General features: G+C 38.8%; 1 protein-coding gene across 7 annotated transcripts; it reads left to right on the top strand.

Annotated features, from left to right (window-relative positions):
- The first annotated feature begins 109 nt into the window (after positions 1-109).
- Positions 110-23,625, top strand: ALG5 (ALG5 dolichyl-phosphate beta-glucosyltransferase). Of its 7 annotated transcripts, none has more exons than XR_005826330.1 (11): positions 110-242; positions 1,175-1,346; positions 2,585-2,631; positions 3,321-3,389; positions 5,924-6,016; positions 7,591-7,704; positions 8,998-9,057; positions 12,195-12,346; positions 16,564-16,637; positions 21,923-22,008; positions 23,219-23,412. XR_005826330.1 is itself a non-coding variant. In XM_040583724.1 (10 exons), the coding sequence occupies exons 1-10, from the start codon at positions 177-179 to the stop codon at positions 23,329-23,331; spliced, it is 972 nt and encodes a 323-aa protein (XP_040439658.1). In that variant the 5' UTR covers positions 110-176; the 3' UTR covers positions 23,332-23,625. The 7 variants fall into 7 exon arrangements, 5 of the variants coding, with proteins under 5 accessions (XP_040439658.1, XP_040439660.1, XP_040439659.1 ...); XR_005826329.1 differs by having other exon boundaries at positions 16,561-16,637; XM_040583724.1 differs by lacking the exon at positions 16,564-16,637 and having other exon boundaries at positions 23,219-23,625.
- The last annotated feature ends 1,185 nt before the right edge of the window (positions 23,626-24,810 follow it).

Raw genomic sequence — 24,810 nt, 5'->3', positions numbered from 1 at the left:
GCGGCGCAGGCGGGACCCTGCCGCTGGGGGGCGCCGGCGGCTTCCACCGCCACTCGCCGCGCGGCACCGCCCCTCTCGGTGGCGGGCGGCGGGGCTCTCGCTTCCGCGTCGCTGTCGCTGCGCGATAGGGCGCCGCCCGCCGCCCCGGGCCGCTGCCCTCTGCCGGCCGCGGGGCCATGGCGCTGCCCCTGCCCGCAGCCGCCGCCGCGCTGGCGGCACTGCCCGTCCTCCTCTTTGGCCTGGTGAGAGCCGCGCCGCGGTCACGGCGGGCCCAGGGGCTTCCAGGGCGGGGGCGGAACGTGGGGCCGCCGCCCCTGCGATGCGGGGCCGGGGCGCTGCCCGCCCGGGCCTGCCGGGGGGTGGGCGGCCTGCAGCGGGCCCTGGCGCCGCCGGGCGGCTGGGCTGGCCCGGGCCGCGCCGAGCTCCGTCCGCACAGCGGCTGGTGGGGCCGGGCCGGGCCTCGGCGCGGGCTGACGGGGGGATGTGTTCGCGCCCAGCGTGAGGTGAAGCGCCCTGTAAACGAGATAAAAATGGAGCATTTCACCCTTACGGTGCATCTTGGAAACGCCCTGGTGAGGCGCTTTGCCGGCGAGCGCTCGGGAGCCCCGTGTGCCTCTGAGCGGCGGAGGGACCGGGGAGGCTGGAGCAGGTTGGCACCTGGGGCGGGAAACCCCGGTGTCCCTCGGCAGTGCCGCCCGTGTGGTGCTCCACGGTGGAAGTGCTCCAAACCCCAAGTTCTGCGCGTTTATTCCAGCTGTGCGTAAGGAAGATCAGAGCCTCAGCCGTGCAAGCCCAGGGAGCTGCCCGGCCGCCAGTGGTGCCGTGGCTGCCGGCGGCCCTGTGCCGGATCGGGGGCAGCACCAGCTTGTGTGGCAGGCATCACCTGGGGAAGGGGCACTGGGGCCTGGACCACAGCTTTGGAGGCATCTGCATGCTTTGCAGCTGAAAACAGCAACAAGCCAACGATGCCAACAGTGGTCGGAGTAGCTGACATGGAGTAATCAAACGGCACGAGAAGGTTTTGCGCCTGTGTGATTTGGTTAGTGGATGAAGTACTGCACTGCAGACCCACCTCACTGTGAAATACAGTTGGTTGCCCCTTGTAGCACGTTCAACAGCTAGGCAAACCTTTAATAGATGCTCAACAATTTTTCTCATTTCTTTTTCATCACAGATTTGTATGATTGCTCATGTAACTGCCAGAAAAATACCAGCCTTTCACCGATATGAAGAGGAGAAATTCTTTCTAAATGCTGAAGGCAGGAAAGAATCTGTACCAAGTATAGATGATCCCGCTACAAAGGAACTCTCTGTTGTTGTGCCTTCATACAATGAGGAAGACCGGTGTAAGATTTTTCTTGTTTCGAGAAAAAGAAGAAAATCTCTCTGTTGTTACTCTAGTAATGCAGAGGTCAGTTTATGTTAGCAGTAGATTCTGGCAGGCCAGATTATATATCTGATTTTGGACACAGTTTCCAGAAAACAGTCCAAGTACATTGAATTTCAAAATTAAGACATTGTGTAACTTGATTTCTGCTACTAAAAATAGCATGGGGCACTTCATTTTCATGAAGTCCAGCAGAATGGCTGCTCATTGCCCCTGTAAAGGCCGTAAGGCAAGAAGTAGAAAAATAATTTTAAAATTTATTTCAGAGCTTCCTACTCTGTAAGCAGCAGCAGCAGCTTCAGACAAGTAGAAAAAATAATGATCTGTTTCTGTTTGGCTTGGCCATATATATGAGCACCTGATACTAAAAAGTGAGGTCTTCCAGGTACAATAGGAGTGATCGAGCTCTAAAGTTGTTCTTGGGGTTGGCATGGTAGCACGCATTGTCATTCCTTTTTCTTGGTGACTGAAAGTTCTGAGCTGTTTGGGATTCCGTTAAAAGAGATGTTGACAAATAAAGCGTATCTGGACACAAGGTAGGCCTGGCCCTTGCTGAAGTCCAGTGCATTCCTCCGTCTTGCTACTCATACACCTCTTTCCAGTAAACAAGGCATTGATATGCTTCATGTAATATTGGTTTATGTGTCTCTTTGGAGATAAAATAATCACGTGAAATGGGGTCAGGAATGAACGTATACTACAAAGACACCCTCAGGTTGAATGTCTTTCTAGCCTGCAGATAAATCAGCTGCAAAAGTAGTGCCAGTTTGTTGGCTGAAGCGTCAATGCTAGCAGTTTTAGTAAGAGAAGGCATGTTACGGACTAGTGTTAGGGATTTCCCTTGTTGCCTTTTATGTCAGCTTGCTTAAATAGATAAAGTCAGTGCTGGTTTGCAGGGTCAGTCATGGAGGAGGATTTTTTTTTTTCCCCTTTGATACTGTGTAGAGGATTATGTATTTCAAAATGGAAAGTTGCTTCTTCAGAAGAAGAAATCTTACATGTGTGATTTTCTTCAGTGTTCTTTTTGCATTCAGAAAGGACAGGACTTAGAGCTGCAGGTACTGAGCTTGTTTACTGAAGGTGGTGTATGAAAGAAGCAATTTGCTCAGCTTTGCTTTGTGGTTGTTTTCAGCTTGCTTGTACAGATGTTTTGCCTTTTATAATCTACTAACCTGACCTCCTCCACCTTTTCCGTAGTACCTCTTATGATGGATGAAGCTTTGGATTATCTAGAAAAAAGACAGGTATTTTCATTTTGTGTTCAAAATTCATTCTTTTTCTACGTATTATGTATAGTAAATCAGTGATCTATTAACTTTGTTATTTTGGTGTATGTTAAAACAGTATAACTTAATCACTTAGAAGTAACACTTCTGTCTCTTATCAGTTGTTTTTAGATTGAATGCCTGGAAAGTATTTTTAACTTAAGTAAAAATTTAATATACTACTATGTGATGAAAAATCATTGTGTGCATGATACCCTCTCCAAGACAGAGATTAAGGATTAACCATACATTTAGATTTCTAAACTAAATCCTGGTTTGCTCCGACAAGTTTCTTAAGCATCTGTTCTTCATTAGGGTTTGTTTTCTGGGTAAGAAGCCCATTGTGAAGGTTTGTGGGGTTTGTTTTGTTTGTATTTTCTTAACAGTGATGTTGTTTTGAGGTTTCATCTTTTACAACTAAATTGATTTTTCAGTTCTAGATGATAGCTGAGGAGAACTATGACAAGCCGATGTAATGGAACACACATCAAATATGTAAAATTCTTGAATTATGCCATCTTAACAAATGTACTGCACCATATTGGTGTCTGTTGGCAACCATGAATGAGTTAAAAACTGCTAGAGAGGAAAGAATGCTGATGTTTGAAAGACCTACTACCTACTTAAGAAACTGAATGAAATGCATTATTTCTGTTTTTGTTTTCAAGAAACAAGATCCATCATTCACTTATGAAGTAATAGTTGTTAATGATGGTAGTAAAGATCAAACTACAAAGGTAAGGAAAAGAAGCATTTTGCCAAGTAATCAGAGGTATGGGTTTTGTACTGCATTTGTGGAATATAACAATGTTTTGCATTTATGTTTTGGAAGTAGTTGACAATTAAAATTCATGTTTCTGAATACTTTCTGTAATTGTCCCATATGCGTTGTGGGAGTCGCTGTATTGGAGGGTGATTTGACTCACCTATTCAGGGACCCCCACTGACAGTGTCACTGAGTCAAATCCCTTATAACAACTATGCAAATCTCCAGAGATTTATACAAAATGAACTTCAGCTGAAGATTTTTATTATACAAAATGCAAGTTTGTGACAATAAAGTTCAAAGATTGCCGGTGATAATATACTGACTGCAAGCAAGTTTAAAATAACACAGTAACAGCTAGCATGAGTTACTCGTAGAATAAGGTTCTTACCCAATAGGCGTCCCTATGGGGGAGAAGCCCAGTAACTGATCCCAGAAGTTAGGATGGAGGCTTCCCTAACTTTTTTCCTCCTTTGCTTACTTTTATACTTTGTAGCACATTGCATATTCATTATCGTAACAAGATTGGTTAAAAGTTTCTCACTTCTAATGCATGCTAATATGCATCCTCACATAGCGCTGCTGAAGTTTTTCACTAACTATGCATGCTCTCTGAGCTTTTTGGGGGGAATATTTGAGTTGGAGGTTGTGATCTCCCACTACCACAATTAACCTTTGTCCTACTTTCACCTTATCAGTTTGGCCAGAACTTTCTCACTTGAAGGCATCTTTCTGCATAATTTAGGTAACTGTTCTTCTTTCAATCTGTTCTTTGTCCCCGAGGTTGACGTCCTTGGTTAGAAGTCCTTTCGTTCATCAGTTTTGAAAACTTAAGAGGGTAGTTCAACTTGACGTAAACTTTGTGCACAGAAATGTTTAACATATAGTTAAACACTAAATCAGAGTTTAGTAATTGGGGAGTGTAGACAGCAATTCTTTCCCTTTTGGACTTACTTCAGTCCAAGGCCAGTTGATTTTCTTTCCATCTAGGTGGAGCTTGAGTGATTCTAGTCATACACATTTTTGTTACCGATTGGTATCGCGTGCCCAGTGAGGTGTGGTAGTACCTTGGAGGCAGGTAACTTTGGGGTGGAGGTGTGTGTTAGTATTATGATGAGATCATCTCATCTAAGGAAAGCAGTTTTGCCACAATTACTGGCTCAGCAGCGGACATCTCATCTTATCAGCTGTGTGGTACTGCCAAGGTCCCGTTCCTGCAGGGAGTACAACAGAGCCTGACCACAGTGTCTCCACTCCGCTCCATCCTCCGTTACTCCTATCAGCATGTGCTAAGATGGCAGGGTTGTGTTGCTTAAGGAGCCATGGTAGAGTAGATTTCGTGTATGTCAACCATCCTGAAAGCAGTAACAATATTTTATCATAAAAAAGCTTTCTGTAATACTGCACTTCTGTTAGGTTTTCCTCCCCAGGTGATTTTCCCACACATGCATACACATGCAATGCTTCTGCAAATACTGGTATTCTTGATTGGTGGCTGTGACAGCCATTTTCCTGCAGCTGAAATTCTAAAAATTCTAATCTTATCTTCAAGTAATTTCTTATGAAGTGTTCTACATGTGCATAGTGATGTGAATATGAGCCTGAGGGAGCTAAAAAGCCTTTTAAAATAGCTGATTTATACTATGATTGACAGTACAGCAGACATGTAGCTCTTTCCCGTACCCTTCATGGCATTGTTCATTTAAAAATCCCCATGCCAATAGTAGTATTTTCAAAATAGTTCTGCATTCTTCTGCTTTGACTTCAATGTATGTCACTGGAAAGAAAGGCTTGCCAACTTGAGAATTTTTTTACTACTGTTTGGAAGGTGTTTGACGTGGCTACTAAAATGTAGGCTGCTCTTTCATTTACTTTCTTTAGGCTTGTCCATTAGGGATTGCTCGTATATATTTTTTGACTGCTTTGCATTCTTTTTAGCAATACTTCTAACTGAGCACGCTATGGCCATGGGCCTCTGGACTTACAAGGACTTGAGACAGCCTTTAGAAAAAATTAGAGGAGAAAACTCATGCTTTCTCTTCCCCACAACGTGGAACAAAACGTGTGCATCCCTGCAGTGTGAATGGGATTTTAGGTCACTGTGAAATATTTGTTTAAAACCACAGATAGCAGTGCAACAAGTGAGAAATAGGTAGCAGTAGCAGAAAATTATTTTTCTTTGATTAACTGTTGATGTTGGTATAAAAAGTCTGTGTAAATTACATTAGTATTGAGGTTTTTAGACTTGGGTGAATGTTGTTTAGAATCGCTTGGGGTAATATTCTGTTCTTATTGAACATGACTAGCTTCTTCAGTCTTCTTGTGTTGACTATGAACCGGTTTTTATTTTCCCAAACAGACTCCAGCAAACACTGGCAATGTGTCATCTGAAGTGCTTATAGCTCTGTGCTGTTAATTTATTTATTTATTTAAAGGGTGAGCAAATGTAAACTTCTACCTTGTTTTCTGGTTTTGTTTTATGCTGGGTTTTTGTGTGTCTATCAGGTTGCAATGAAGTACTGCGAGAAATATGGAAGCGACAAAGTACGAGTGCTTTCTTTGGTAAAAAATCGAGGGAAAGGAGGAGCAGTCAGGATGGTAATTGATACTTTCATCTCCTTCTCTGTCTGAACTACCATATTGTGCCCAAATATGCAGAAGATAGAGCTGGGCTGATTGGCGTTTTGAATTTGATACATTAACAAAATGATTATCAGAAAACCGAGTACAGGTTCTATAAATTAAGAGAAAATCTCTTTTCAAAATAAGCTTATCTTAAATCTTGGAAACAGGATTTTGTTGCCGGGAAGATCAATAACAAAGAAATTTTTAATGTGAGAATTTGAAAGGAAAAAGAAGTTAGACTTGAATTTCATGTTCCTGTTAGTTCCACTTAGAAATAGGCTTGTGTTTAAAAAAGAAAACCAACCAACAAAAAAAAAAAAACCCAAACCAAACCCTTACAGATTAAAGTAGAGCTTTTGTAGAGAAAATACAGCTAAATCTGCAAACATTACTTGCCAGGTCGTAGTTGTGGTTTTAAAAATGGCTAATGAACAAACAGTTATTCAGCAAAGTTTGTGTTCACTGAAGCCCACTGCTATCACTCACACTTGATAGTAGAACCAGCGCAATTTATGCTTTCATGTATTAATTTTCACATAGATATTATCATAAAATCATGTTCTAAAAATAAAAAAGCTGTTACACATTTAGAAGGAACACTTTTTCCTAAGATGAATAACACTTTACTTTTACAAAAAGGGATGATGCCATTTACAGGTTATCAGTGACTGTCTTTATCTGTATTTTAAGCTCTGTCTTTAGTATGTCAATTTCTTTTTTTTTTTATAAAACATGAGTAACTAGCAAATTGAGAGAACATTACATTAGAATGTATGGAGCGTTTGTAAGAGATATAATGTTGAAGTTATTCCAGGAGAAGGAGAACAATTCTCTGATATATTTTTGTACTGCAGAGTGTAGAGAGGACGTATATACTACTACTTCCTTGACAGGTTTTTCCGAAGTCAGACGTGCTTGGTTGCGACAGTCCTTTTGGCAAACCCACTGCTAACCGCTTTCCTGCCTAGACCCCTTCAAAAATTGTCTGATCAATGATATGGCAAAACAAGCTGTGAGACCTGTGCGTCACAGATGTTTTGTAGTAGTACTGTGACTTAAGACTTGTTTCTCAAAACTAAGATTATCTCTTGAATTCTTTTGAAACAGTTTAGGAAAAAATAGCACTGCATCCTCCTTTCCATGGCTCAGATGACAAAGAAACGCTGTCCAGCGCAGCGGCAGCTGCTAATCACTGCTTCTTTGTGCTCCCCTGTATAGCTGACTAGCAACTTACTGTCTCTTTGGATTTTGGTTTGTAAAGCTTTTCGTTTGCAAGCTTCTCTGGAGAGGGACTGTTAACCTTTCATGTTCATGCATCGTCTGTCACTGTGGGATGCTACTCAGTGTGTGAAGTTTCTAGATGTTATTACAATATAAATTGATAAATTGATGGTAGTAGCAGAATATTAAGACTCACCCTTTGTGTTGAATCTTTTGAGATTCCACTGTTCTAGTTAGTACGTTAGGTTTTTGGAGTGTCTTGCAGCTAGCTTAAGACAAATACAGATTTCAAAGGCAATGATTTTTATTGACTGTTTTGATTGCAGGGTGTCTTTATTTCTCGGGGGAAAAAAATTCTTATGGCTGATGCAGATGGAGCTACAAAATTTGCAGATATTGAAAAAGTAGAAGAAGGTCTAGAAAATCTTCAGCCTTGGCCTGTGAGTATAAACTATCATGGTTTTAGTTTAATATGCATGCATACAGATTGATTTTTAACATTCTCTTCAGCTTGAGTTTTTTGAGATCTGGTTGAAGACCTAGGTGTATGCTTAGAAGCTGCAAGAATGGGCTGTCAGAAGGTAGCTTCCACAGAGTTCTTACTTCCTTTGCATTCATTGTGCCTATTTCAGTGCAGTACTATGTAATGTTTTATTTATCATTCTTCCTTTGAAGTTGTTCTACTCTGTATAAATACCATGCATTGCCTTCTCAGTTAAAAAATCAATTTTTTTCTTTCTTAAATGTTTTGTATTTTCTTTTTATCTGATGTCATCCTATATACCTTTAAGGATGCATCTTAATTTCACCCTGTTTTGTAGATGTTCTCTCTTCTCAGAGTTGTTACTTTAATGACAATATTTGGAAGAACTTTTATTGTAAATAAAAATTCAAAAAACCTGTGGAATAAGAGTGAGCTCCTCCCTGCATAGTCATTTTCTTTTGGATGGTTGACTTGAAAGAACTGAAGTTTATTTTCTGCTTAAATGCAGATGAGTGAGGTATTTGTAGTTAGTTTCCCAAAGTGCCAGAAGTGATGCGCAGCCTTTCAGCGGGAGCTGCAAGGGATGCACCTGTGTGAAGAGCGCAGGACCACAAGCACAGGAACAGCCAGGCAGTGGTGTTTCCCTGATGCTGTCTGCTACCACGGTGGCAGCAGCTGCTGCTTCTCTGGCATCAGTCACACACTCTGAAATATAGTAGATTTGAGAGATTTCGTGTGAGAAGTAGTAGCATGAGAATAATTTTAAACCTTTTGTTTTGATCACATTTTTTGATTTAATTTGAGGTCATATTTTTGGCTGATACCATGGCATTTTATTTGTTTGAACATACATGAGTGCAACGAGTACTTTATTCTGTCAACCCTTCCACAATGCAGTATTTAGGGAAAACATATTTTATAACAATAAATGCCTGGGAATGCTGAATGCTTGTCTGTGCTGGTTAATACATTTACTGTGTGTGTACCTCAGAGGAACAATGTAAACTAAACCAGACTTGAATAAATTGCAACAGTTTGCATGCAAAATGTAATAAACTTTAGGTGAACTCTTAATTGTAGAAAAGACTGATTTTGGCCTCAGAATCTAGCAGAAGAAAAAGTGTAGCTACAGGAAACAGAAAAATATGCTTCTTTGAAGTCTTCTATTACACAGTTCTCAACACAAGATTCCACTCATTCAGAAAATGTTAGTTTAAGTAACAACTCTTTAAATTGTATTCCTGTGCAGAACCAGATGGCTATTTCCTGTGGTTCTAGAGCTCATCTGGAGAAGGACTCAATAGCAAAGGTTTGTCTCCATTTCCTGCTGTGTACAAATACTTCCATTATTTGGTTCTGCTCTACAGATTTTACAATTAAATAATCAATATTTGTAAAAGAATGGAAGCTAAAAAATAGGAAAAGCTTGTCATAAGTGTAGCATGTGCTCCATCATGTACAAAGGATGTGATCCAGATTTCAGGCACTCTGAACTGCTTTCAGTTAGTGTTCCAGTTTATGGATTTAATTTTCCTAGTTGAGAACATCTTACAAGCAGAGCTTCTAATCCCTGACAGAACTGGTAGCTAGTATCCAGTACTGGACCTGGAGTGGAAGGCAATTGATGAGTTCACTTTTATTGATTCCATTCCAGTGCAAAAGCTTGACCTGCAGCTCTTGAAACCTGTTTAAAATGAGTTAGCAATAATTAGCAGCAAACTGTTCGAAGAGTATCTCCATTTGTTGGGAAAGTACTGTGATTTTTCTGTATTACTGGTAACACTTGAGTCTTGAACACAGTACTGTTCTGTGTGTGGCTCTTGTGGAATAAACAGTGATGCATAGGCACACAGTCTTATCTTGCATCTGGTTTTCTGATGTCTTGGCAGACAGTAGTTGACAAAGCACAGGCGTGGAACTTGTATTGCAACAGACGCATTGCTGAACTAATTTTTTCAGCATCATTGGATGTGCTCATCATGTTGAATGTTCTCAAGAGTAAGCTTTGTTTATACTGATGTTTAATACTTTAAATGATTCTAAAACATACACACAACTACTCAAATAGTTACAAAAGTTCAAAAGAAGTTCCACTGGTAATGTTCAGCCCCTGGTAGATCTTTAATTTTTTTTTCTTCCAGTTTATCAGGTAGTATTGGAATAGTTCACTGGAAAAAGTTTTTGTAAATACTGCTGCACTTATGTTAGCATCCTCAGAAAAGTAATAATAAAAAAAGAAAACAAATCCAAACCCTTTATCATTATCAGAAGTTAGGATACATCTTTGACATGGTACTTGCATGCTTGTGGCACAGAATATCACATTTGCAGTTACTTGTTAGCTGTGTAGCCTGGAAATGTTGCTACTGCAGGGAGACCGTGTAGCTGACAAATCTGTGCTGAAGTGCTTCGTAGTGTGGTCAGGTACTGAATATAGATAAGCTTTCTTCAGTGTATTCATATTTCTTGTCACCTTTGAAGGTCTTGCTACATGAGGGAGAGGAATTGGAACAGGACTTTATCTTTAAATGCAAAGCTACACTTTTTAGGATGTGTCCTGTTTCTTCCCATATTTCCAACAGAGCAGTACTACCAAACCAGCTGGTGATTCCTTTACTAAGAATTTACAGGTGTCCCAAATCTAGAAACTGAAGAGTGCCTTTACCACACTGGAAAGAGACTCTTGTATAGTGCAGTATATATAAAAAATTGTTCAGAACAGTCTTTTAGAAGTTGGGATTTCTTTCTGGGCTTAGTGGCATCTAAAACAGTAGAATGGATCTGTGATAAACAGCCTTGTGGGATTTATTAAGACGAGAATTTCACCCTTAAATGCAGTCTCACAACATAAGTAATTCTGTTCTGCCTCCAGAATTGTTAATGTACTTCATTTATGCATCTCATACTACGGATTCATTAGTCTTGGGAGTGATGAGTGTAATCCATGAACTCCTTTTCGTGAAGTAAGTGCAGTTTCACTGGCTGGCAATCATGCAGCCTCTTAGAGCTTCCCTTTTGGGGCTAGTAGCCTTGTATTCTTGGTCATACAGTGGTTCACCTTCATCAAAAGAGCCAAAGAACCCACAACTAGGTCCACCATTAATCTAGGGCTAGAGCACTTTGCTGAGGGACAAGCTATGAATTTGAATTTCCTTAAGTCAAAGCCTATACACATAATAAAGTTGAGCATCTTCTCATTTTTCAAGTGAGTTTGAAATTATTAGCTTCAAAGGCATCTATTATCACCCAGAGATGCTTAGCAGTTAAATTGTTGGCTCCTAAACATTTTGTGTGGTATTTGGCTTGTAATTGTGGATACAATCACTCAAATTGAGCTTAAGACCAGCAGTGAGTTCAGAAGCGATGTGGATCAGAGGTCTAGTTGTTTAGGAGCTATCTTGAATAATAGACTAGAGGGGACCTCTGCAAGCCCAGAGTCCAGCCTCTGGATTCCATGGACAAACTTATCTGTATGATTATTATGTCAGGAACATAAGCGTAACCAAAGAGTAGGCTGGGAGAACATTTACCAGGAGAATGAAATATATTTGTGAAAGCAAAAGAACAAAAGAGGAGACTATGTTACATTGCTGGAAATACAAAATGTAACATTATCTTGCACAGCAGATGTTACTTTAGTCCTGGTTTTCTTTTGGTCCAGCATTTACTGCAAAAAAAAGCGCATTCTCTAATTGCATTCCCTTAAGTGCCTTAACATGGTGTGTGCAAACTCAGTCTTGAATGAAACAAGGGGGTGGCAGACAAGAGATGCTGCCATTTGGTTGTTGTTTTTTTTTTTGTAATATAAAACATTTTCATTTTTTTATTATCGTGTTAGAGTAGAGCTGGGACTGGTTTAATTTTTAGTGTGCATTCTTAGAAGTAGCAGTCTTTATACAGTCCTGCTGGCTTATTCTCCATTGTTTGTCCTGGTAACTATTGAATTTGTGGGACCTGTTCAACCAAGTTCTAGGAAAATGAGGACTAGACAGAGGGGAAAAAATATCTTGTAAATGCCCGGTGGAGTAGAACATGTAGCATGCCACCCCTCTTCTTTCTTCACTCTTCCTGGGAGAATTCCCTGAGAATCATGCAGAGATACTACGGCTGTCACTCATTAATTGAAGTCCAGGTGCAGGTTCCTGCTCCACTTAATAAGGTATTATCAGGAATGAAAAGCTGCTCTGAATTAAGGAAATCTGGAAGAACTTGGACTTCTTATATCCTAGACCGGTGCCTGACGGGCAAGTCTTTCTTCCTCAGCTGAAATTTTGTTTCAGTGTAAAAACTGAAAAGTTCTGGTCTCATTCCAGTGCAAAACAAAAACAGGTTACAAACTTAGAAAAGCTGTCATGGAGCAGGATTATTGTCCTGTAAGCCAGCTTTTTTCAGCACTTTGCTCATCACTTAAATAAAACCATCTAACTTCTTGCCTTTCGTCCACAGCGCTCTTACTTTCGAACTCTTCTTATGTATGGGTTCCATTTCCTTGTATGGTTTCTCTGTGTCAAAGAAATCAGGGACACGCAGTGTGGATTTAAACTTTTGACCAGAAAAGCTGCCTCGGAGACTTTCTCAGCTCTTCATATAGAACGCTGGTAATTTCTTTCATTTTTTGTTGTTGTTTATTTCCTAATTGAACATGGTTTTGTCAAAGTAATTTCAGTATTGCAGCTACTATGAAGCACGTGATGTCTGTATAAATCCTAGCTGCTCAGTTTAACCAATTACAGTACTACTTGCATGGCAACTTAGATTTCTTGTTATGCTAAAATATCCTGGTAATTGGTAGGAATTCTATTTTATTAATGCTTTAGGAAATAGTGGGGTATTTAATTTTGTTCTTTCTTCTCATGATGACAGGGAGAAGAGGAACAGATGGTCTTACTAGGTTTTGGTTTTAAAATAGCATTCAATGTAAACTGCAAGAAAGATTTTAAGACTATATTGCTGAGATTTTGGGTGGCAACAGTGGTCTCCTTCCAAGTCCATTTTCCTTTGGTGTGTGGTATATAACGAGCTATGTAATACCAAGTAGGACATTTTGGTTTTGCCTTGTCAGAGCAACTGGTAACTGATTAGGAGAGGGGAGAAAAAAAAAAAATCCCAATAACTCTTTTCTTTACTGCTCTAAAAAAAATTCCAAACAAACAATTTTTGATTGTGTTGTAATCCACAAACTGATTCTGAGGGTCCTCTCTCCTTTTACAGATACGAGCCATTCAGGCAGAGTAAGAAATCAAGAGAAGCTCTTATTATGATAAAGACAGTTAAGAGTTATTAATCCTATTAAAAAAAAATTATGCATTACAATTCAGTGCTGCTTAGCCAAAACATTTTACCTAAAATCCGTATCTGATAAGATGTTTGTATTTGCTGACGGCTAAAAGTGGAAAGAAGTGCATACTCTTTGCTTATTTTCTTGCTAGAATATTTCATGAGAGGACTACTGATATATGTCATTAATTTAAGACAGTAGAAAATAATGCATAGTTTTTGAATTACTTTAGAGCTGTCTTTCGTTGTAATTTAGCTAGAACCCTTATGAGAGTAATACAGTCGTGACTACAGTTACGGAACTGAAACACTTTTTCCACACGCATACCGTGATCTTTTTAAATTTCTTACACTACAAGTACTGCTAAAAAGGATGACTTAATCAAGTATAATAAAATCTTTTCTAACTATTGTCTTCATCCAAGAAAATCTCTCATGGGCTACTGCTTGCTGACAGGGGACGGAATTACTGAACAATGTTCCTGTACAAAAATGTGTGTAACGCTACAGTCCTAGTCAATTCCAATACATCTAGTTTTAGGTTGAGCTTTGGCAGTGATAGTTGAGCTGTATTTGCTCCTCCAAAATGGGGTGGCAAAAGTAGTGTTTGGGCACACAGAACTGGTGAGGAACGTAGAGCTTCTGTTGAACTCAGTCTGGAATTATGAGCAGTCAGCATTTGGAAAATCACTTTCCTAACTGAGTGGTTTACTTATTGCCCTAAAAAAAAACTGTGGCTGAGCCAGAAGTATGATTTGTGCTGCTACCTCCAAAACCAAACTTGATCTATAAAATTCTGTAAATTTCATGTACAAGGGTTTTCTAAATACATGGTTAAACACATATGTGAGGCCCAGAAGTACGCACCTCAAAATTACCTTATTTAACTTCACTTTATAAATTACTCCATTAAGAAATACTGGAAGAAATTAATGAGGATAATCACTTTAATCTGTAAAAATGCAGTGTTCAATCTTATTCTGGTTTAAACTGAAGTTTTTGATTATAATTGTACTTACTGGTCAGACATATCAAGTGTTCATTTTTTTAGGAAAAAAGTCTTAACAAGCTTTCTTCTGCCACTCAGATTCTCTAGCAACAAGTAAAAATAATTGTGCTGTACCCCATTACCCAGGAAGAGAGGCAGCAAAAAAGGGATATTGCTAACTTATTTTATAGTAATTATATTGCTGGTGTGGAACACACCAGATCTTCATGTCTTGGTGTGTTAATTCATTGTGTTTGTATGTGCTGCTATAAAATTGCATATATAAAAATATAAATTCTATTCTTGCTCTTTTACTTACATTAATTCACAAACTAATCCCCTGAATGTTTTCTTATTTATCTGAAATGTACTGGTTAGTGATGAAGAATATCTATTTTGTTTGCCAAGAAAATTCATTTCAAATTCTTCCAATAAACAGCTCTTCAGATACTTCCAAGTCACAGATGTGCCTAACACAACAATATGGGGTTTTTAGTTTGGTTTAATTTTCTGCCAAAACAGGCAATATATGGCCTATTTTTATCCTCATCTGTCCTTCAGCAGTCTCTGTGCTTTCCTGCCTTTATTTTCATACTTACTGGCTAATTTAAACAAATTTGACAGAAGAGTAGAGACTTCAAGACTGAAAGCTTTGGCAAGTTTTGTAGGAACTGAAGCCCCCATAGAGGAGAGAAACTCAGATTATTGTCACTGCTGAAGAAAAAACTACAGTAAGGACTCAAAAGTTACTTATCAACTTCACAGCTAGCTATTCAGCATATGTAACTGGAAGATAACATGTCAGTGCACAAAACAAAGTACTGTCCCCTTCCCAGTGAATATTTACAAGATTTGGAAATGAATTGGGAGATGGGGAGGTATAAGTGTGCAGGGAAGGCGGGTGTATTAACGGAAACAGTAGTTATAAGTGAAATATCTGCCTTGTACAGACAGCTGCAGTTGGAAATTATATAGGGATATCAAACATCATAGAACCTTACGTTGGCTTCCATTGTATGTAATAATTTAAGAATCTGAAATAGCCCACTAATGGAAACATCTTATTTTAAACAGAACTGGCCCCTGATGTCTTTCCATTGCATAAGGTAAATGTATGTAAAAAGGAAAATAAAAACTGATTAGACATTGGTCATGGATGTTCTGTACAAATCATTACTATGAAGAAATAAGAGGAGGAAATAGTAGTCAGTGTCATATTTCTGTTGACTTGGAACAATGGGGAGTCCCTAACCGGGTAACAGAACTCATTCATATGGACACCATAAGCAAGGGGTTGCAGAGAAACCACTGTCTTGATATTGGACAAAAGGCTGTGAAATCTGGGTTTATTACCACCTCTGCATCACTACACTGGGGGTATTTGACATCTGAAGAAATTATTTGATATTTTCTGAATCTTAAAATCCCATTGAAGAAGTGCAGGTCTGTTAAGTATTGAAAGAAGAATTCAGTTCAGTTCAGTATGGTCGGTGCTCAGATATTCAGGTAATAATGGAGGAGAATGCTGGAGAATATTCAACAAACAAGCAGGATTTATTAGGATAAAAGCTGTCTGAGAGCCAGCACCCTAGCCATTGAATCTTCTAGGGCTCCCCAGCTGCTGAACTGGGAGCATGTGGTGAGCTGTTGAAGAGAATAAACGTGATTTGGTTTTTGCAGGAGCCTCATCTGTCCTGTCTGCGCAAGTTCTGTCAGGCTCAGATTTTTTGAGGTTTTTCTGTGTTAAGTGAATTCTTAGGTGAAGGCATAATAAATATTTAGACTAAACATCAATACACAAGCTCTTTCCTCATGATACTAATATAAAACTACTACAAAATGGGCTATCTAATAATTCCTGCCCTGAAATATTAAGCTTACTGCTTGTTTAGAATATAAGTACACATGCACGATGGACAGGATTTGCTCCATTGCTTCTATAGAGTGCATCTACTTGTCACCTAGATCCCTTCTTAGACCAATAGAAGGGATGATTTTAGAGTATAATTAACTTCATCCTAATATAAGCCTCTAAAAAACGCCAGATGAAGTGCAGCCAACAAATGCCTGTTTCCTGCCCTTGACTATAAAGGGACTCTGGGCGATTTGTACAGAAGGTGTTATCTCTGCTGTAGATGACTGAAGTTCATCAGGGTAAATTTGACTCATAGTATAGTAATTTGTAGGAAAAACAATGTGTTAGGTTGCTGGGTGCCGCAGCTGTGTAAAAAGAATAAACTATGCAGTAAATCCTGAAAGTAGTGAGTTAGAATAAAAACTACTGAAGCAATTTTGCATCAAAGGCAGATCGGTTTCTGGGCTGTGTAGGCAACGCCAGTTGTTTCTGTAGACAAAACAGACCAGAGAGTTCTTCACTTTGGATAAAGGAATCCAGTAGTTCCTTTGCATTCAAGAGAACACCAGTGCTGAGTTAGCACTGTGCAGCAGGAGACTGCCCTGAAGTGCTGGATGTTATCAATACTGCTCTAAAAGGTAGAGCCGTATACACTCAAGAAATAATACAGATTTTATTTCTGTGTCTCTCAGCAGGCTGATAACATACCTCAGTAAAGGAGCACTAGGAACACAGTCTCTTTCTTGGAAGCTGAACAGCTTACACTCTGGTAATCAATATGTCAATGTAAACAACATAGCTCTCCTGCTGCTAGGCTGGACAGGCGCAAAGATTTTTAAGTTTCTGTACTTAAATAGCCGTCAGAGACACCAAAAATTAATGCAAACGGTGTTTTCAGTGTTTCACCACCACCACCAATAAAATGGAGTCTTGTGTTTCCATATTCACCTTTCATGGGAAAAAGAAGGGGAGAGCATCAAGATCTTCCTTTATACAATCTTATGTGCGTTTTTTACAGTTCCAGTATTAGTTTAATCATAAGGAAGTAACCCAGCGTCAGCTGCATTAAGAACTAAAAACTGATCGCTTAGACCTCCTTCGCTTTTTGCTGCTTTCTTCTATTCCAGTGGACATTGAATTGAGTATCACCTCTCTAATGTTAAAAATACTAGAAAATAGACAATAGTTTTTCTTCTTGCTGTGCTGAGTTTGATTTATACATGCTTATTTTTAAGAAATCTTAAAAGCAAACTGAATATACAAGTAAAACAGTGTTTTATCATTGTGGTGATAAGGATCGTGTAACACTTTAAAGAGAGACCAAGATATTTCCTAGAATATTTTGTTAAACTACCCCAATTAATGGATACTGGAAACTGTTTATACATTTTTAATATTAAGAAATAATGCTTACTTCCTAAACTAGTTTGTTGGGGTTTTTTTGTGAGTGTTCTCATTGTCTTTTTATTTAACTGTCCTTTGGAGAGCTGGCTGCGTATATATGAATACAAACCAAACATTCTTGAAATTTACTTTCTAAATACTGAAGTTTTGACATTAGTTTGAAAAGAGAGCAACCTTTTGAACAGGGAGCATATGCTTTGCATTTTAGGTTCTGAATCTGATTACACCACTAATCTATTTTTCTGAAATGGATGGAGCACATTTTTTAAATTAAAACTTGAAAGAAAATTAAAAGGGATATTTTAAAAACATAATAGAGACAGTTGGAATTACTCACTTTCAGGCTCCAAAAGAAGCTCTAGTTCTGCATCTACAGTCTTGACCTGAGAAATGTAACTGTTTGTGTTAAATTTTAATGCATAGGAGGAAAACTGGAAAATTAAATGCTTTCCCTGGCAGAATTTTCCTATCCTAAATTTGGCCATTGATCTCTTCTGACTACAAAAAAACCCATAAATTTTCCTTCAACCAGAAAATGTCTTAGTCTCCTTACCTAGGAGAACTAGACATAGCAGCTGTTACTGTCCTACCTGGAATAGTGATAAAATGAGAGAAAATTCAGAACATAGTTGTAGTCCTGGTTTGATTGACATACTTTTGTAAAGTGGCAATTTATGATACTATGCAACTCAGCAGATCACTGATTAGATCAAATTGTTGCTGTTACTGTTGTCTATAAAAATTGCCTTGTGCACTGAACAAGCCATGCTATTTCACATTTAAAATTCAAAGGCTTAATATAAAAAAAAAAAAAGTTTGTTTCTCCAGTTTGCCACTGAACTGTAGATCTGAGTCTCTATATAAAAATAACAGAAAAATAAGCATTCATATTACTATAGGGATTTTCTTCCACTTCTTTTGCATTGTAGACCAACACAAGCAGTGGATCGAATTGGTTTTTCCTGGTTATGTGCATGACAAGTAGAATTGTTTATGAAAGTCTAATCAACACAAAAATATTTTGCTGTTATAACTATGTCTGGTTTAGTTTGTGAGAAGTCCCACTCCTGGCAGATGTGTGTGGACTTTCAAAAGCCACAGTACAGCTAGAGCAGCGCTGGCAGTCCAACGCTCTTGACATCCTGTTTCATTCTTAGACCTCTTTGACCATTGAAAGTTTTCTCTGCCCATTAAGAGTTTGCTGGAACAATGTATCTTGGGTAGAAAAGTCATAAATTCCAGTTAAAACAGAAGGCCTGATTTTGAGATTTGAAACATGATATTGGATGAGAAAAAAACTCAGAGAGTCCTAGTGCAATTTGAAAATACAGAATAATTGTGCGGGATATGTATTTCATAAGCTGAAGCATTTTAAGAGTTCAGTTTAAAACAGTTGAATTCAATTAAATACCTACCAACTAGGTGTTCAACTGAATTTTAGCCAGCATCATCTTAAATTGTAACTTAACCCAAAGTACTCTTTAGCGTAAACACAATCACATGGCGATGTTCTTTTCTTTCTTTCTTTCATATAACATTGTTTGTGTTATATAATATGTAATGGAGCCACTATTAGAAATAGGTGGGGAAGTTGCTGATGTATTTTTGGGTGTCTAACTGTGGGTACTTAGATTGGAGCCTGAATTCATTCAGGCTGGAGCCAAACTATAGGTATTCTGAGCTGCTTCTCACCACCCGAAAGCATCTACTTTCACTCTCTGCAGCAGGATCTGGTGAAGTACATAGTGTGAATAATACCCAGCTATTTCTAAGAGCGGTTCTGTCACATGTTAACTAGTCACAAATGGCTTCATGTCAAAACACGTGTATTGCACTTACCAATTCATCCACCAGTGTTGCTTTGATCTCCTCTAGGGCAGCCTGCACCTAACATACCCACGTTTAAATCCTGACTATGGAAACTTCTGTATGGTTCTTCTGTACCATCTGGATCTGGTGTTCTGCAGAATGAGTGTAATACTGTCAGTGTATTGAACACACTGCGGTCTGTGTTCCCCAGTTAACTACTCTAGTATGCCTGCGAGGTGTACTGAAAGGTGGTGGGGAACTGGGGAAGAAAAAAGCTATCCCAGTGGTATACTAAGGAAGTCATTCTCCTTTCAGCTTCAAATAGTGTTTTTTTAATTTCAGGATTCTTTCACTGTTATCCAAAAGGCAACCACATGTAACAGTGTTCAACCCGATTAATTCCTGTGTTTTTAATCCTTAGAGCACTGTAGTTCACCAAACTATTTAACATTATTATACTGCGTGATGCATATACTGACATTCCAATAATCGGTTGTCCATAGGAATTGTTGCAAATGATAGTCCACTAAGCTAATACTTTATGTAGTAATAGTTTTAGAGCAGTTTATATAGTATAATTCATCAATCTGTCTCTTAAGATTTTTAGCCAGTTAAGGAATAAGTATTACAAAATTAGATTTAATCTTAATACACATGACTCATAAACATTCAAAGGTGAATACATGGGGGTTTTGGCATACAAATGTAAAATGTCAGCGAAAAATTTAATAATACAACTTCAAGAGAAGACACCATGGCATAATTAATAAAATAATATTCAACTCTCATTTAAAGAAAACTGGAAATGGCAAGGCTGCTTGGAGCAGATTCAGTTCACTGAGGTAAAAGAAACCCATTTATTCCTGTAACTTTTTTTTGTGACAACTAAAAGGCCTTTGTCCTAATCAAAATCAAATTTACAAAGCGGTTCTAAATTCTCTATACACAATAACTGTAGTCTCTGCAGATAACCTCTGTTTATGCTGCCCTTGCATGTTTTAATGCTGTCCAGGGTGATATCAGTAGCTCTCCCGTAACATACACGTACAGTGTGAGTTCAGGTTGATGCATGTTTGGTAACGATTTTGCCAGCGAGCCAGTGTGCTGTTGTTTGTACTTCAGTGGGAACCTACATGTATGTCATACCTAAGCGCGCATTTCAAAGTGCCTTCTGTTGTTCCATGCATTAATAGTTTTGCAGAACTGCACTGCGCTGCTTAAAAGGAGAGGGTGGCCTGAACCAGAAGGAAATAACATCTAAAATTGCCAAGCTACCTGTTAAAGTGTCTTCTTGCCTGCTCTTGCTCACCTGTCTGTCCCTTTCTACCCTTTCCGTAGTGTTAAATGGGATTACCAATGACTTGAATTCAAGCAACCCTTGAAGCGTGAACGAATAATGTTATTTTTTTATTGCATACATTTTCTGCAGTGGCAAAAGATTATATTTTTTAAAAAAATTTCAAAAGAAAATTGTCTTGGACTTAACAATGAGAATTTAAGATTTTAAACTTAGGAAGTTATTGAGAGAAAATGCAGACTAGTGTTGAATTGTACTTGACTGCCTTGCAGCTGCATTTTCAAGACCTATGTAAGCAGGTTTGGAACATCTGTTCCAGTGACTTCAAACTGGAAACCTTACCAACAGCTTGGCTAAAACGTTTCTGGTTCCTTAACCGTCAAGGTTTAGTTCCCTGGGGAAAAGAAAAGTAATCTGTGTTTGAATATGTATTGAGTCTAGTAGAAATCAGATGTGGATAGCCATTGACATTTTTCTCCAATACAGGCTAGTATTTTAAAAAAAGCTTTTTATTGGGGGGTGAGGGGAGGGCTCTTTAATTTAAATTCCAATTACTAGAACTCGTTTAAGGAACAAGAACACCCCTACTGGCATTTGAAGACTACAAAGGTGGGAGGGAAGACCCAACAATCAATAAATCTAAGAAATCTAACCAAAATCACCAGAATCTTCATAACTGTGATTTACATTCACCCTTGTCAATAGCAGCTACTGGTAGTTTCATATACCAATTTTTACATGAGCATTACAAGCTGTAGTTGCCAAAACACTTTTCTAGTATCAGAAGCCTCAATATCTCAGATCCAGAAGGACCACCTGAGCATGCATTTGCAAGAATGAAACACGCAAACAATTCTCTGTGCGGACAACCGAGAGTATTAAAATGTATTTTAGACAAACTGGGCAGGGAGGAGCAGCTGACTTAGAGCAGGATCACTTACCCAATTCATTTCGCTGCACAACCTCCAAACAATTGTGCCAGCAAAAAAGACAGGTCTCTTAAGAGGGTTTTTGTATTGTACATTAAATGGTCACTGGGTAAAGTACGACTGCTGTTCAGGTTCTGTTATGCACAGTAACATAAATTATTTCTCACTTTTATGCTGCTGCCTTTATTCTTGACTTGGAAAGTACAAGGAGAAACCATGAGATCAGTGTAAAGCCACAGCAGGGAGTTGTCCCCTTTGGTGAAACTACTAGAGATGTAGACTGACACTGCATGTTTGACTGCTTGGTTTATAAAAATATTTAAATCACGATTGTGGCAGAATGAAAAGTGAGCAGTGGTCAGAACACAGCATGACCTATACCTTCAAAAACAGGCGCAGTGAAGTATTGTCGTCTGTTTATTGGCTATGTCCTAAGCCAGTCAGTCAGGGAAATTGATTTCCCTTTCATGTGCATCTGACCTGTAGACCATTGGTATCAACTTCGTAACTGAACACCGACCTCCTTAAATCAGGCCAGGGATTTAATTGACAGTGCCACCATCTTTCTTCTGGAAGCAAGTGTGACTGTATTTGCTCTTTCCTGTTCTTCTTCAGGGCCTTTGATGTGGAACTTCTTTATATAGCTCAGCACTTGAGAATACCTATAGCAGAAGTTGCTGTCAACTGGACCGAAATTGAAGGTGGGGAAATTGTTTATATTCTTGCAAGATTCCTTATGTGTCAATCCAGAATAAAATACAGGAAGACCCTTGGATATTTTACCCGATTTTGATAACACACAGCCTTCTTTCCATACAAATTTTGAATTTCATATCCTTGCCAGCCTTCTGCCATGGCATAGTACAGGAAGAGTAAGTGAAGGGTTAGCAAGCGAGGGAAACTCTGCACCCCCACTGGAAACAAAAGTAGGTAGTTATAGGGCAAAGCACTACTTTGGCATGCCCTCTTGCTATAGTGTGTTAATAAAAATCTTGCAATTGTAAAATACTGTGAAATAAGTCTGACCATCGTTGTTTATTGATTCAACTCCATTTCACTGTGCCTCGCCTTCAAAAATTCTCAGCCCACCTATTAAGGCCTCCTCTAAGACAGCCTCTCATCTTCAGATGTTATTTTCCTTCAGAACTGTAGGGAGGTCTCTGTCACTGGGTTACTGGGAAGTATAGCTCCTTACATATTTCTTCATGGTAAAGCCAGCTTAAGAGGTACTGCTGGCTTCTGCTCATTTCCTTCCTCTCGCATCAAATGCAGCTCCTTCTTTTTTTCCCTTTCATGTTTTTTTCTTTTTTTTAAATCTGAATCTCTTCTCCTCAAAACAATCCCTGGACAAGAGAAAGTATAGTGAACTGCAATGGTGATGAAGGGTGCAAGTAGAGAACATCGTAAGCCAACTTTACTAGAAAATAAATGTGGGGTTTTTTTCAAAGCAGTTCCACACGTATATTGTACCTAACACAAATGTTAGCAGAGGTGGAAGGGGCCTTGGTTTCATAGTGTGAGTTCCTTACCTTGTCTGAAGATTGGCACATCCATATCGGTGCTGTAAGATGAATGTGGTGGTCTTCTCCAAAGTCTTAAGGAATCATTTGCTTAAGTATTGGTGTTCAGGTTCCAATTTACCTGATCAGAACCTTGTCACAGAGAAGACATCATCTTCATCTGCATCTTGTGACATACGTGGAAGTACTGTGCTGTTTGCACACCTATGCTATAATGTAATTACTGTAAAGCAGTAACTTTCACCATATAGATTTTTGTTAATGTTAAGCTCTAGGTTGTGGGGCTGAATGTGCTGAGAATGCAGAGGTTCATGACTGCTTAAATGTGTGTCTCGCCAATGCTCATTTATTCTAACAATGTCCTTCTGATTTTCTTCTTCATTAATCACAGGTTCTAAGTTAGTTCCTTTTTGGAGCTGGCTGCAGATGGGCAGGGATCTTCTTTTTATACGACTGCGATATATGACTGGTGCCTGGCAGATTGAAACAAGAAAATGTAATTAGGTTATTTACATTTTCCAAATATATTATTGTACTTAATGGAACACGAGAACAGTTTCTATCAAGTGAAGTGATGAAAGCTGAGGTAATTCTTCATTGCTCTTGTTGTATGTTTCATTTTTGCAGTATGTATGTTTTATAAGATTGTCAGCAGGGTATTTGTACAATGCTTTGAAAAGAGAAAGCATTTCCAAAAAGGTTTTCTTACCTGGTGATCAGGTTTTTATTTTATTAAATAGTAGCTTTAACACGTCTTACAAATACACTCAAATAAATTTATCTGCTTTTGTCTCATCATACCTTTGGAATTTCCTTAGACATATTAAAAGGAGGCACTCTGTTCTGCATTGTGCAATATTGTGTTGTGAATGATCACAACCATTTGTGTATGCTGTGTCTGGAATATGTGGCCATATTGCAGCTTGGAATTATCCATCGTGGTTCACGCTAATGCATGTTTAGATTCAGTGTTATGGGAAACAGTAATGGGTTTTGCTGAGTTACAACAGTAATGTTCATAAGGGTGTTCTAAGAACTTTCAGTAGTCTCTTGACATTCCAAATGTTTTTGTCTGAAGCTGAAATAGTTGTCTGAGATCAAGCTGCAGATCATCTCCAGACTGTAGAAGGTCCAAAAGAAAGAACATTTCGTTTTAAAATGTGGTTTATAAATACATTTGCTTCATACATACTAATTAATACTGCATGCTCAAGGCTGGAAATTACCGATCTGTAGTGAAAAAGGTATGGAAAGCTAATTCAGAGCATATAAAAACGAGACCCAATGTATATTGGGGGCCTGTGCATTAGCAATGCCAATCTGACATTGTCATGCTTCAAATGACACCAGGGAGAGAGAGAGGAGTCTTCAGTCTTTCTTAGTAATGGCATACTCTGTTTCAACAGCGCTTTCAAAACAGTTGTGGGTTGCCAACAAACTAAGCCAATCTTTCTGTCGGAAACATGTACAAATTTGAACAGATATAAAGAATGAATGGTACATGGTTGTACTTTCACATATGATTTCACTGTAATTTTTCTTATTCCTTCTGCAATATTGAGTCACGTTTTTCTCCTGTTAGGGTTACCTCAGTTTTCTATCAATTGAAGTGTTGAAATAAATTCTCAAAAAGTTTCTCAAAAAGTATCTTCAGTTTTATTTTGCAGGCTTTATTCTCTTGCCTAGTCCACATGCATCTCTATCACTTCTGCAGAATCAGTCACATGACTTCTCATTACCATTGCTAGCATAAAATACCAGCTTCTCAGATTTTGTAAAGTGAATTTCCCTGATTAAACCTGGACAATGATAGCTCTGCCTATAAGTAAAGTTGCCAACCAGTTTTCAAAAGCAGATTCCTAAACTTTTCCTCATGTCTTACCTTAAAATTGAGCTTATTTGAAATTTTAACCAAAATAGTTCATCTTTTTCAAATGATGAGGCTTAGGTCATGCATTATTTTCTGCATGATAAGTGAACATT

The sequence above is a fragment of the Falco naumanni genome, chromosome 2, assembly GCF_017639655.2.
Source record: "Falco naumanni isolate bFalNau1 chromosome 2, bFalNau1.pat, whole genome shotgun sequence".
NCBI classification, from domain to species: domain Eukaryota; kingdom Metazoa; phylum Chordata; class Aves; order Falconiformes; family Falconidae; genus Falco; species Falco naumanni.
The sequence above is the reverse complement of the archived record's forward strand: the minus strand, read 5'-3'. Positions and strand labels throughout refer to the sequence as shown.

What these genes read in the sequence shown, in the direction of transcription:
- ALG5 (XM_040583724.1), top strand. Translation starts at nt 177, where the DNA reads ATGGCGCTGCCCCTGCCCGCAGCCGCCGCCGCGCTGGCGGCACTGCCC. An exon ending in ATACAATGAGGAAGACCGGT is followed by an intron (nt 1,347 to 2,584) that starts GTAAGATTTTTC and finishes CCTTTTCCGTAG; the next exon opens with TACCTCTTATGATGGATGAA. An exon ending in CAACTGGACCGAAATTGAAG is followed by an intron (nt 22,009 to 23,218) that starts GTGGGGAAATTG and finishes CATTAATCACAG; the next exon opens with GTTCTAAGTTAGTTCCTTTT.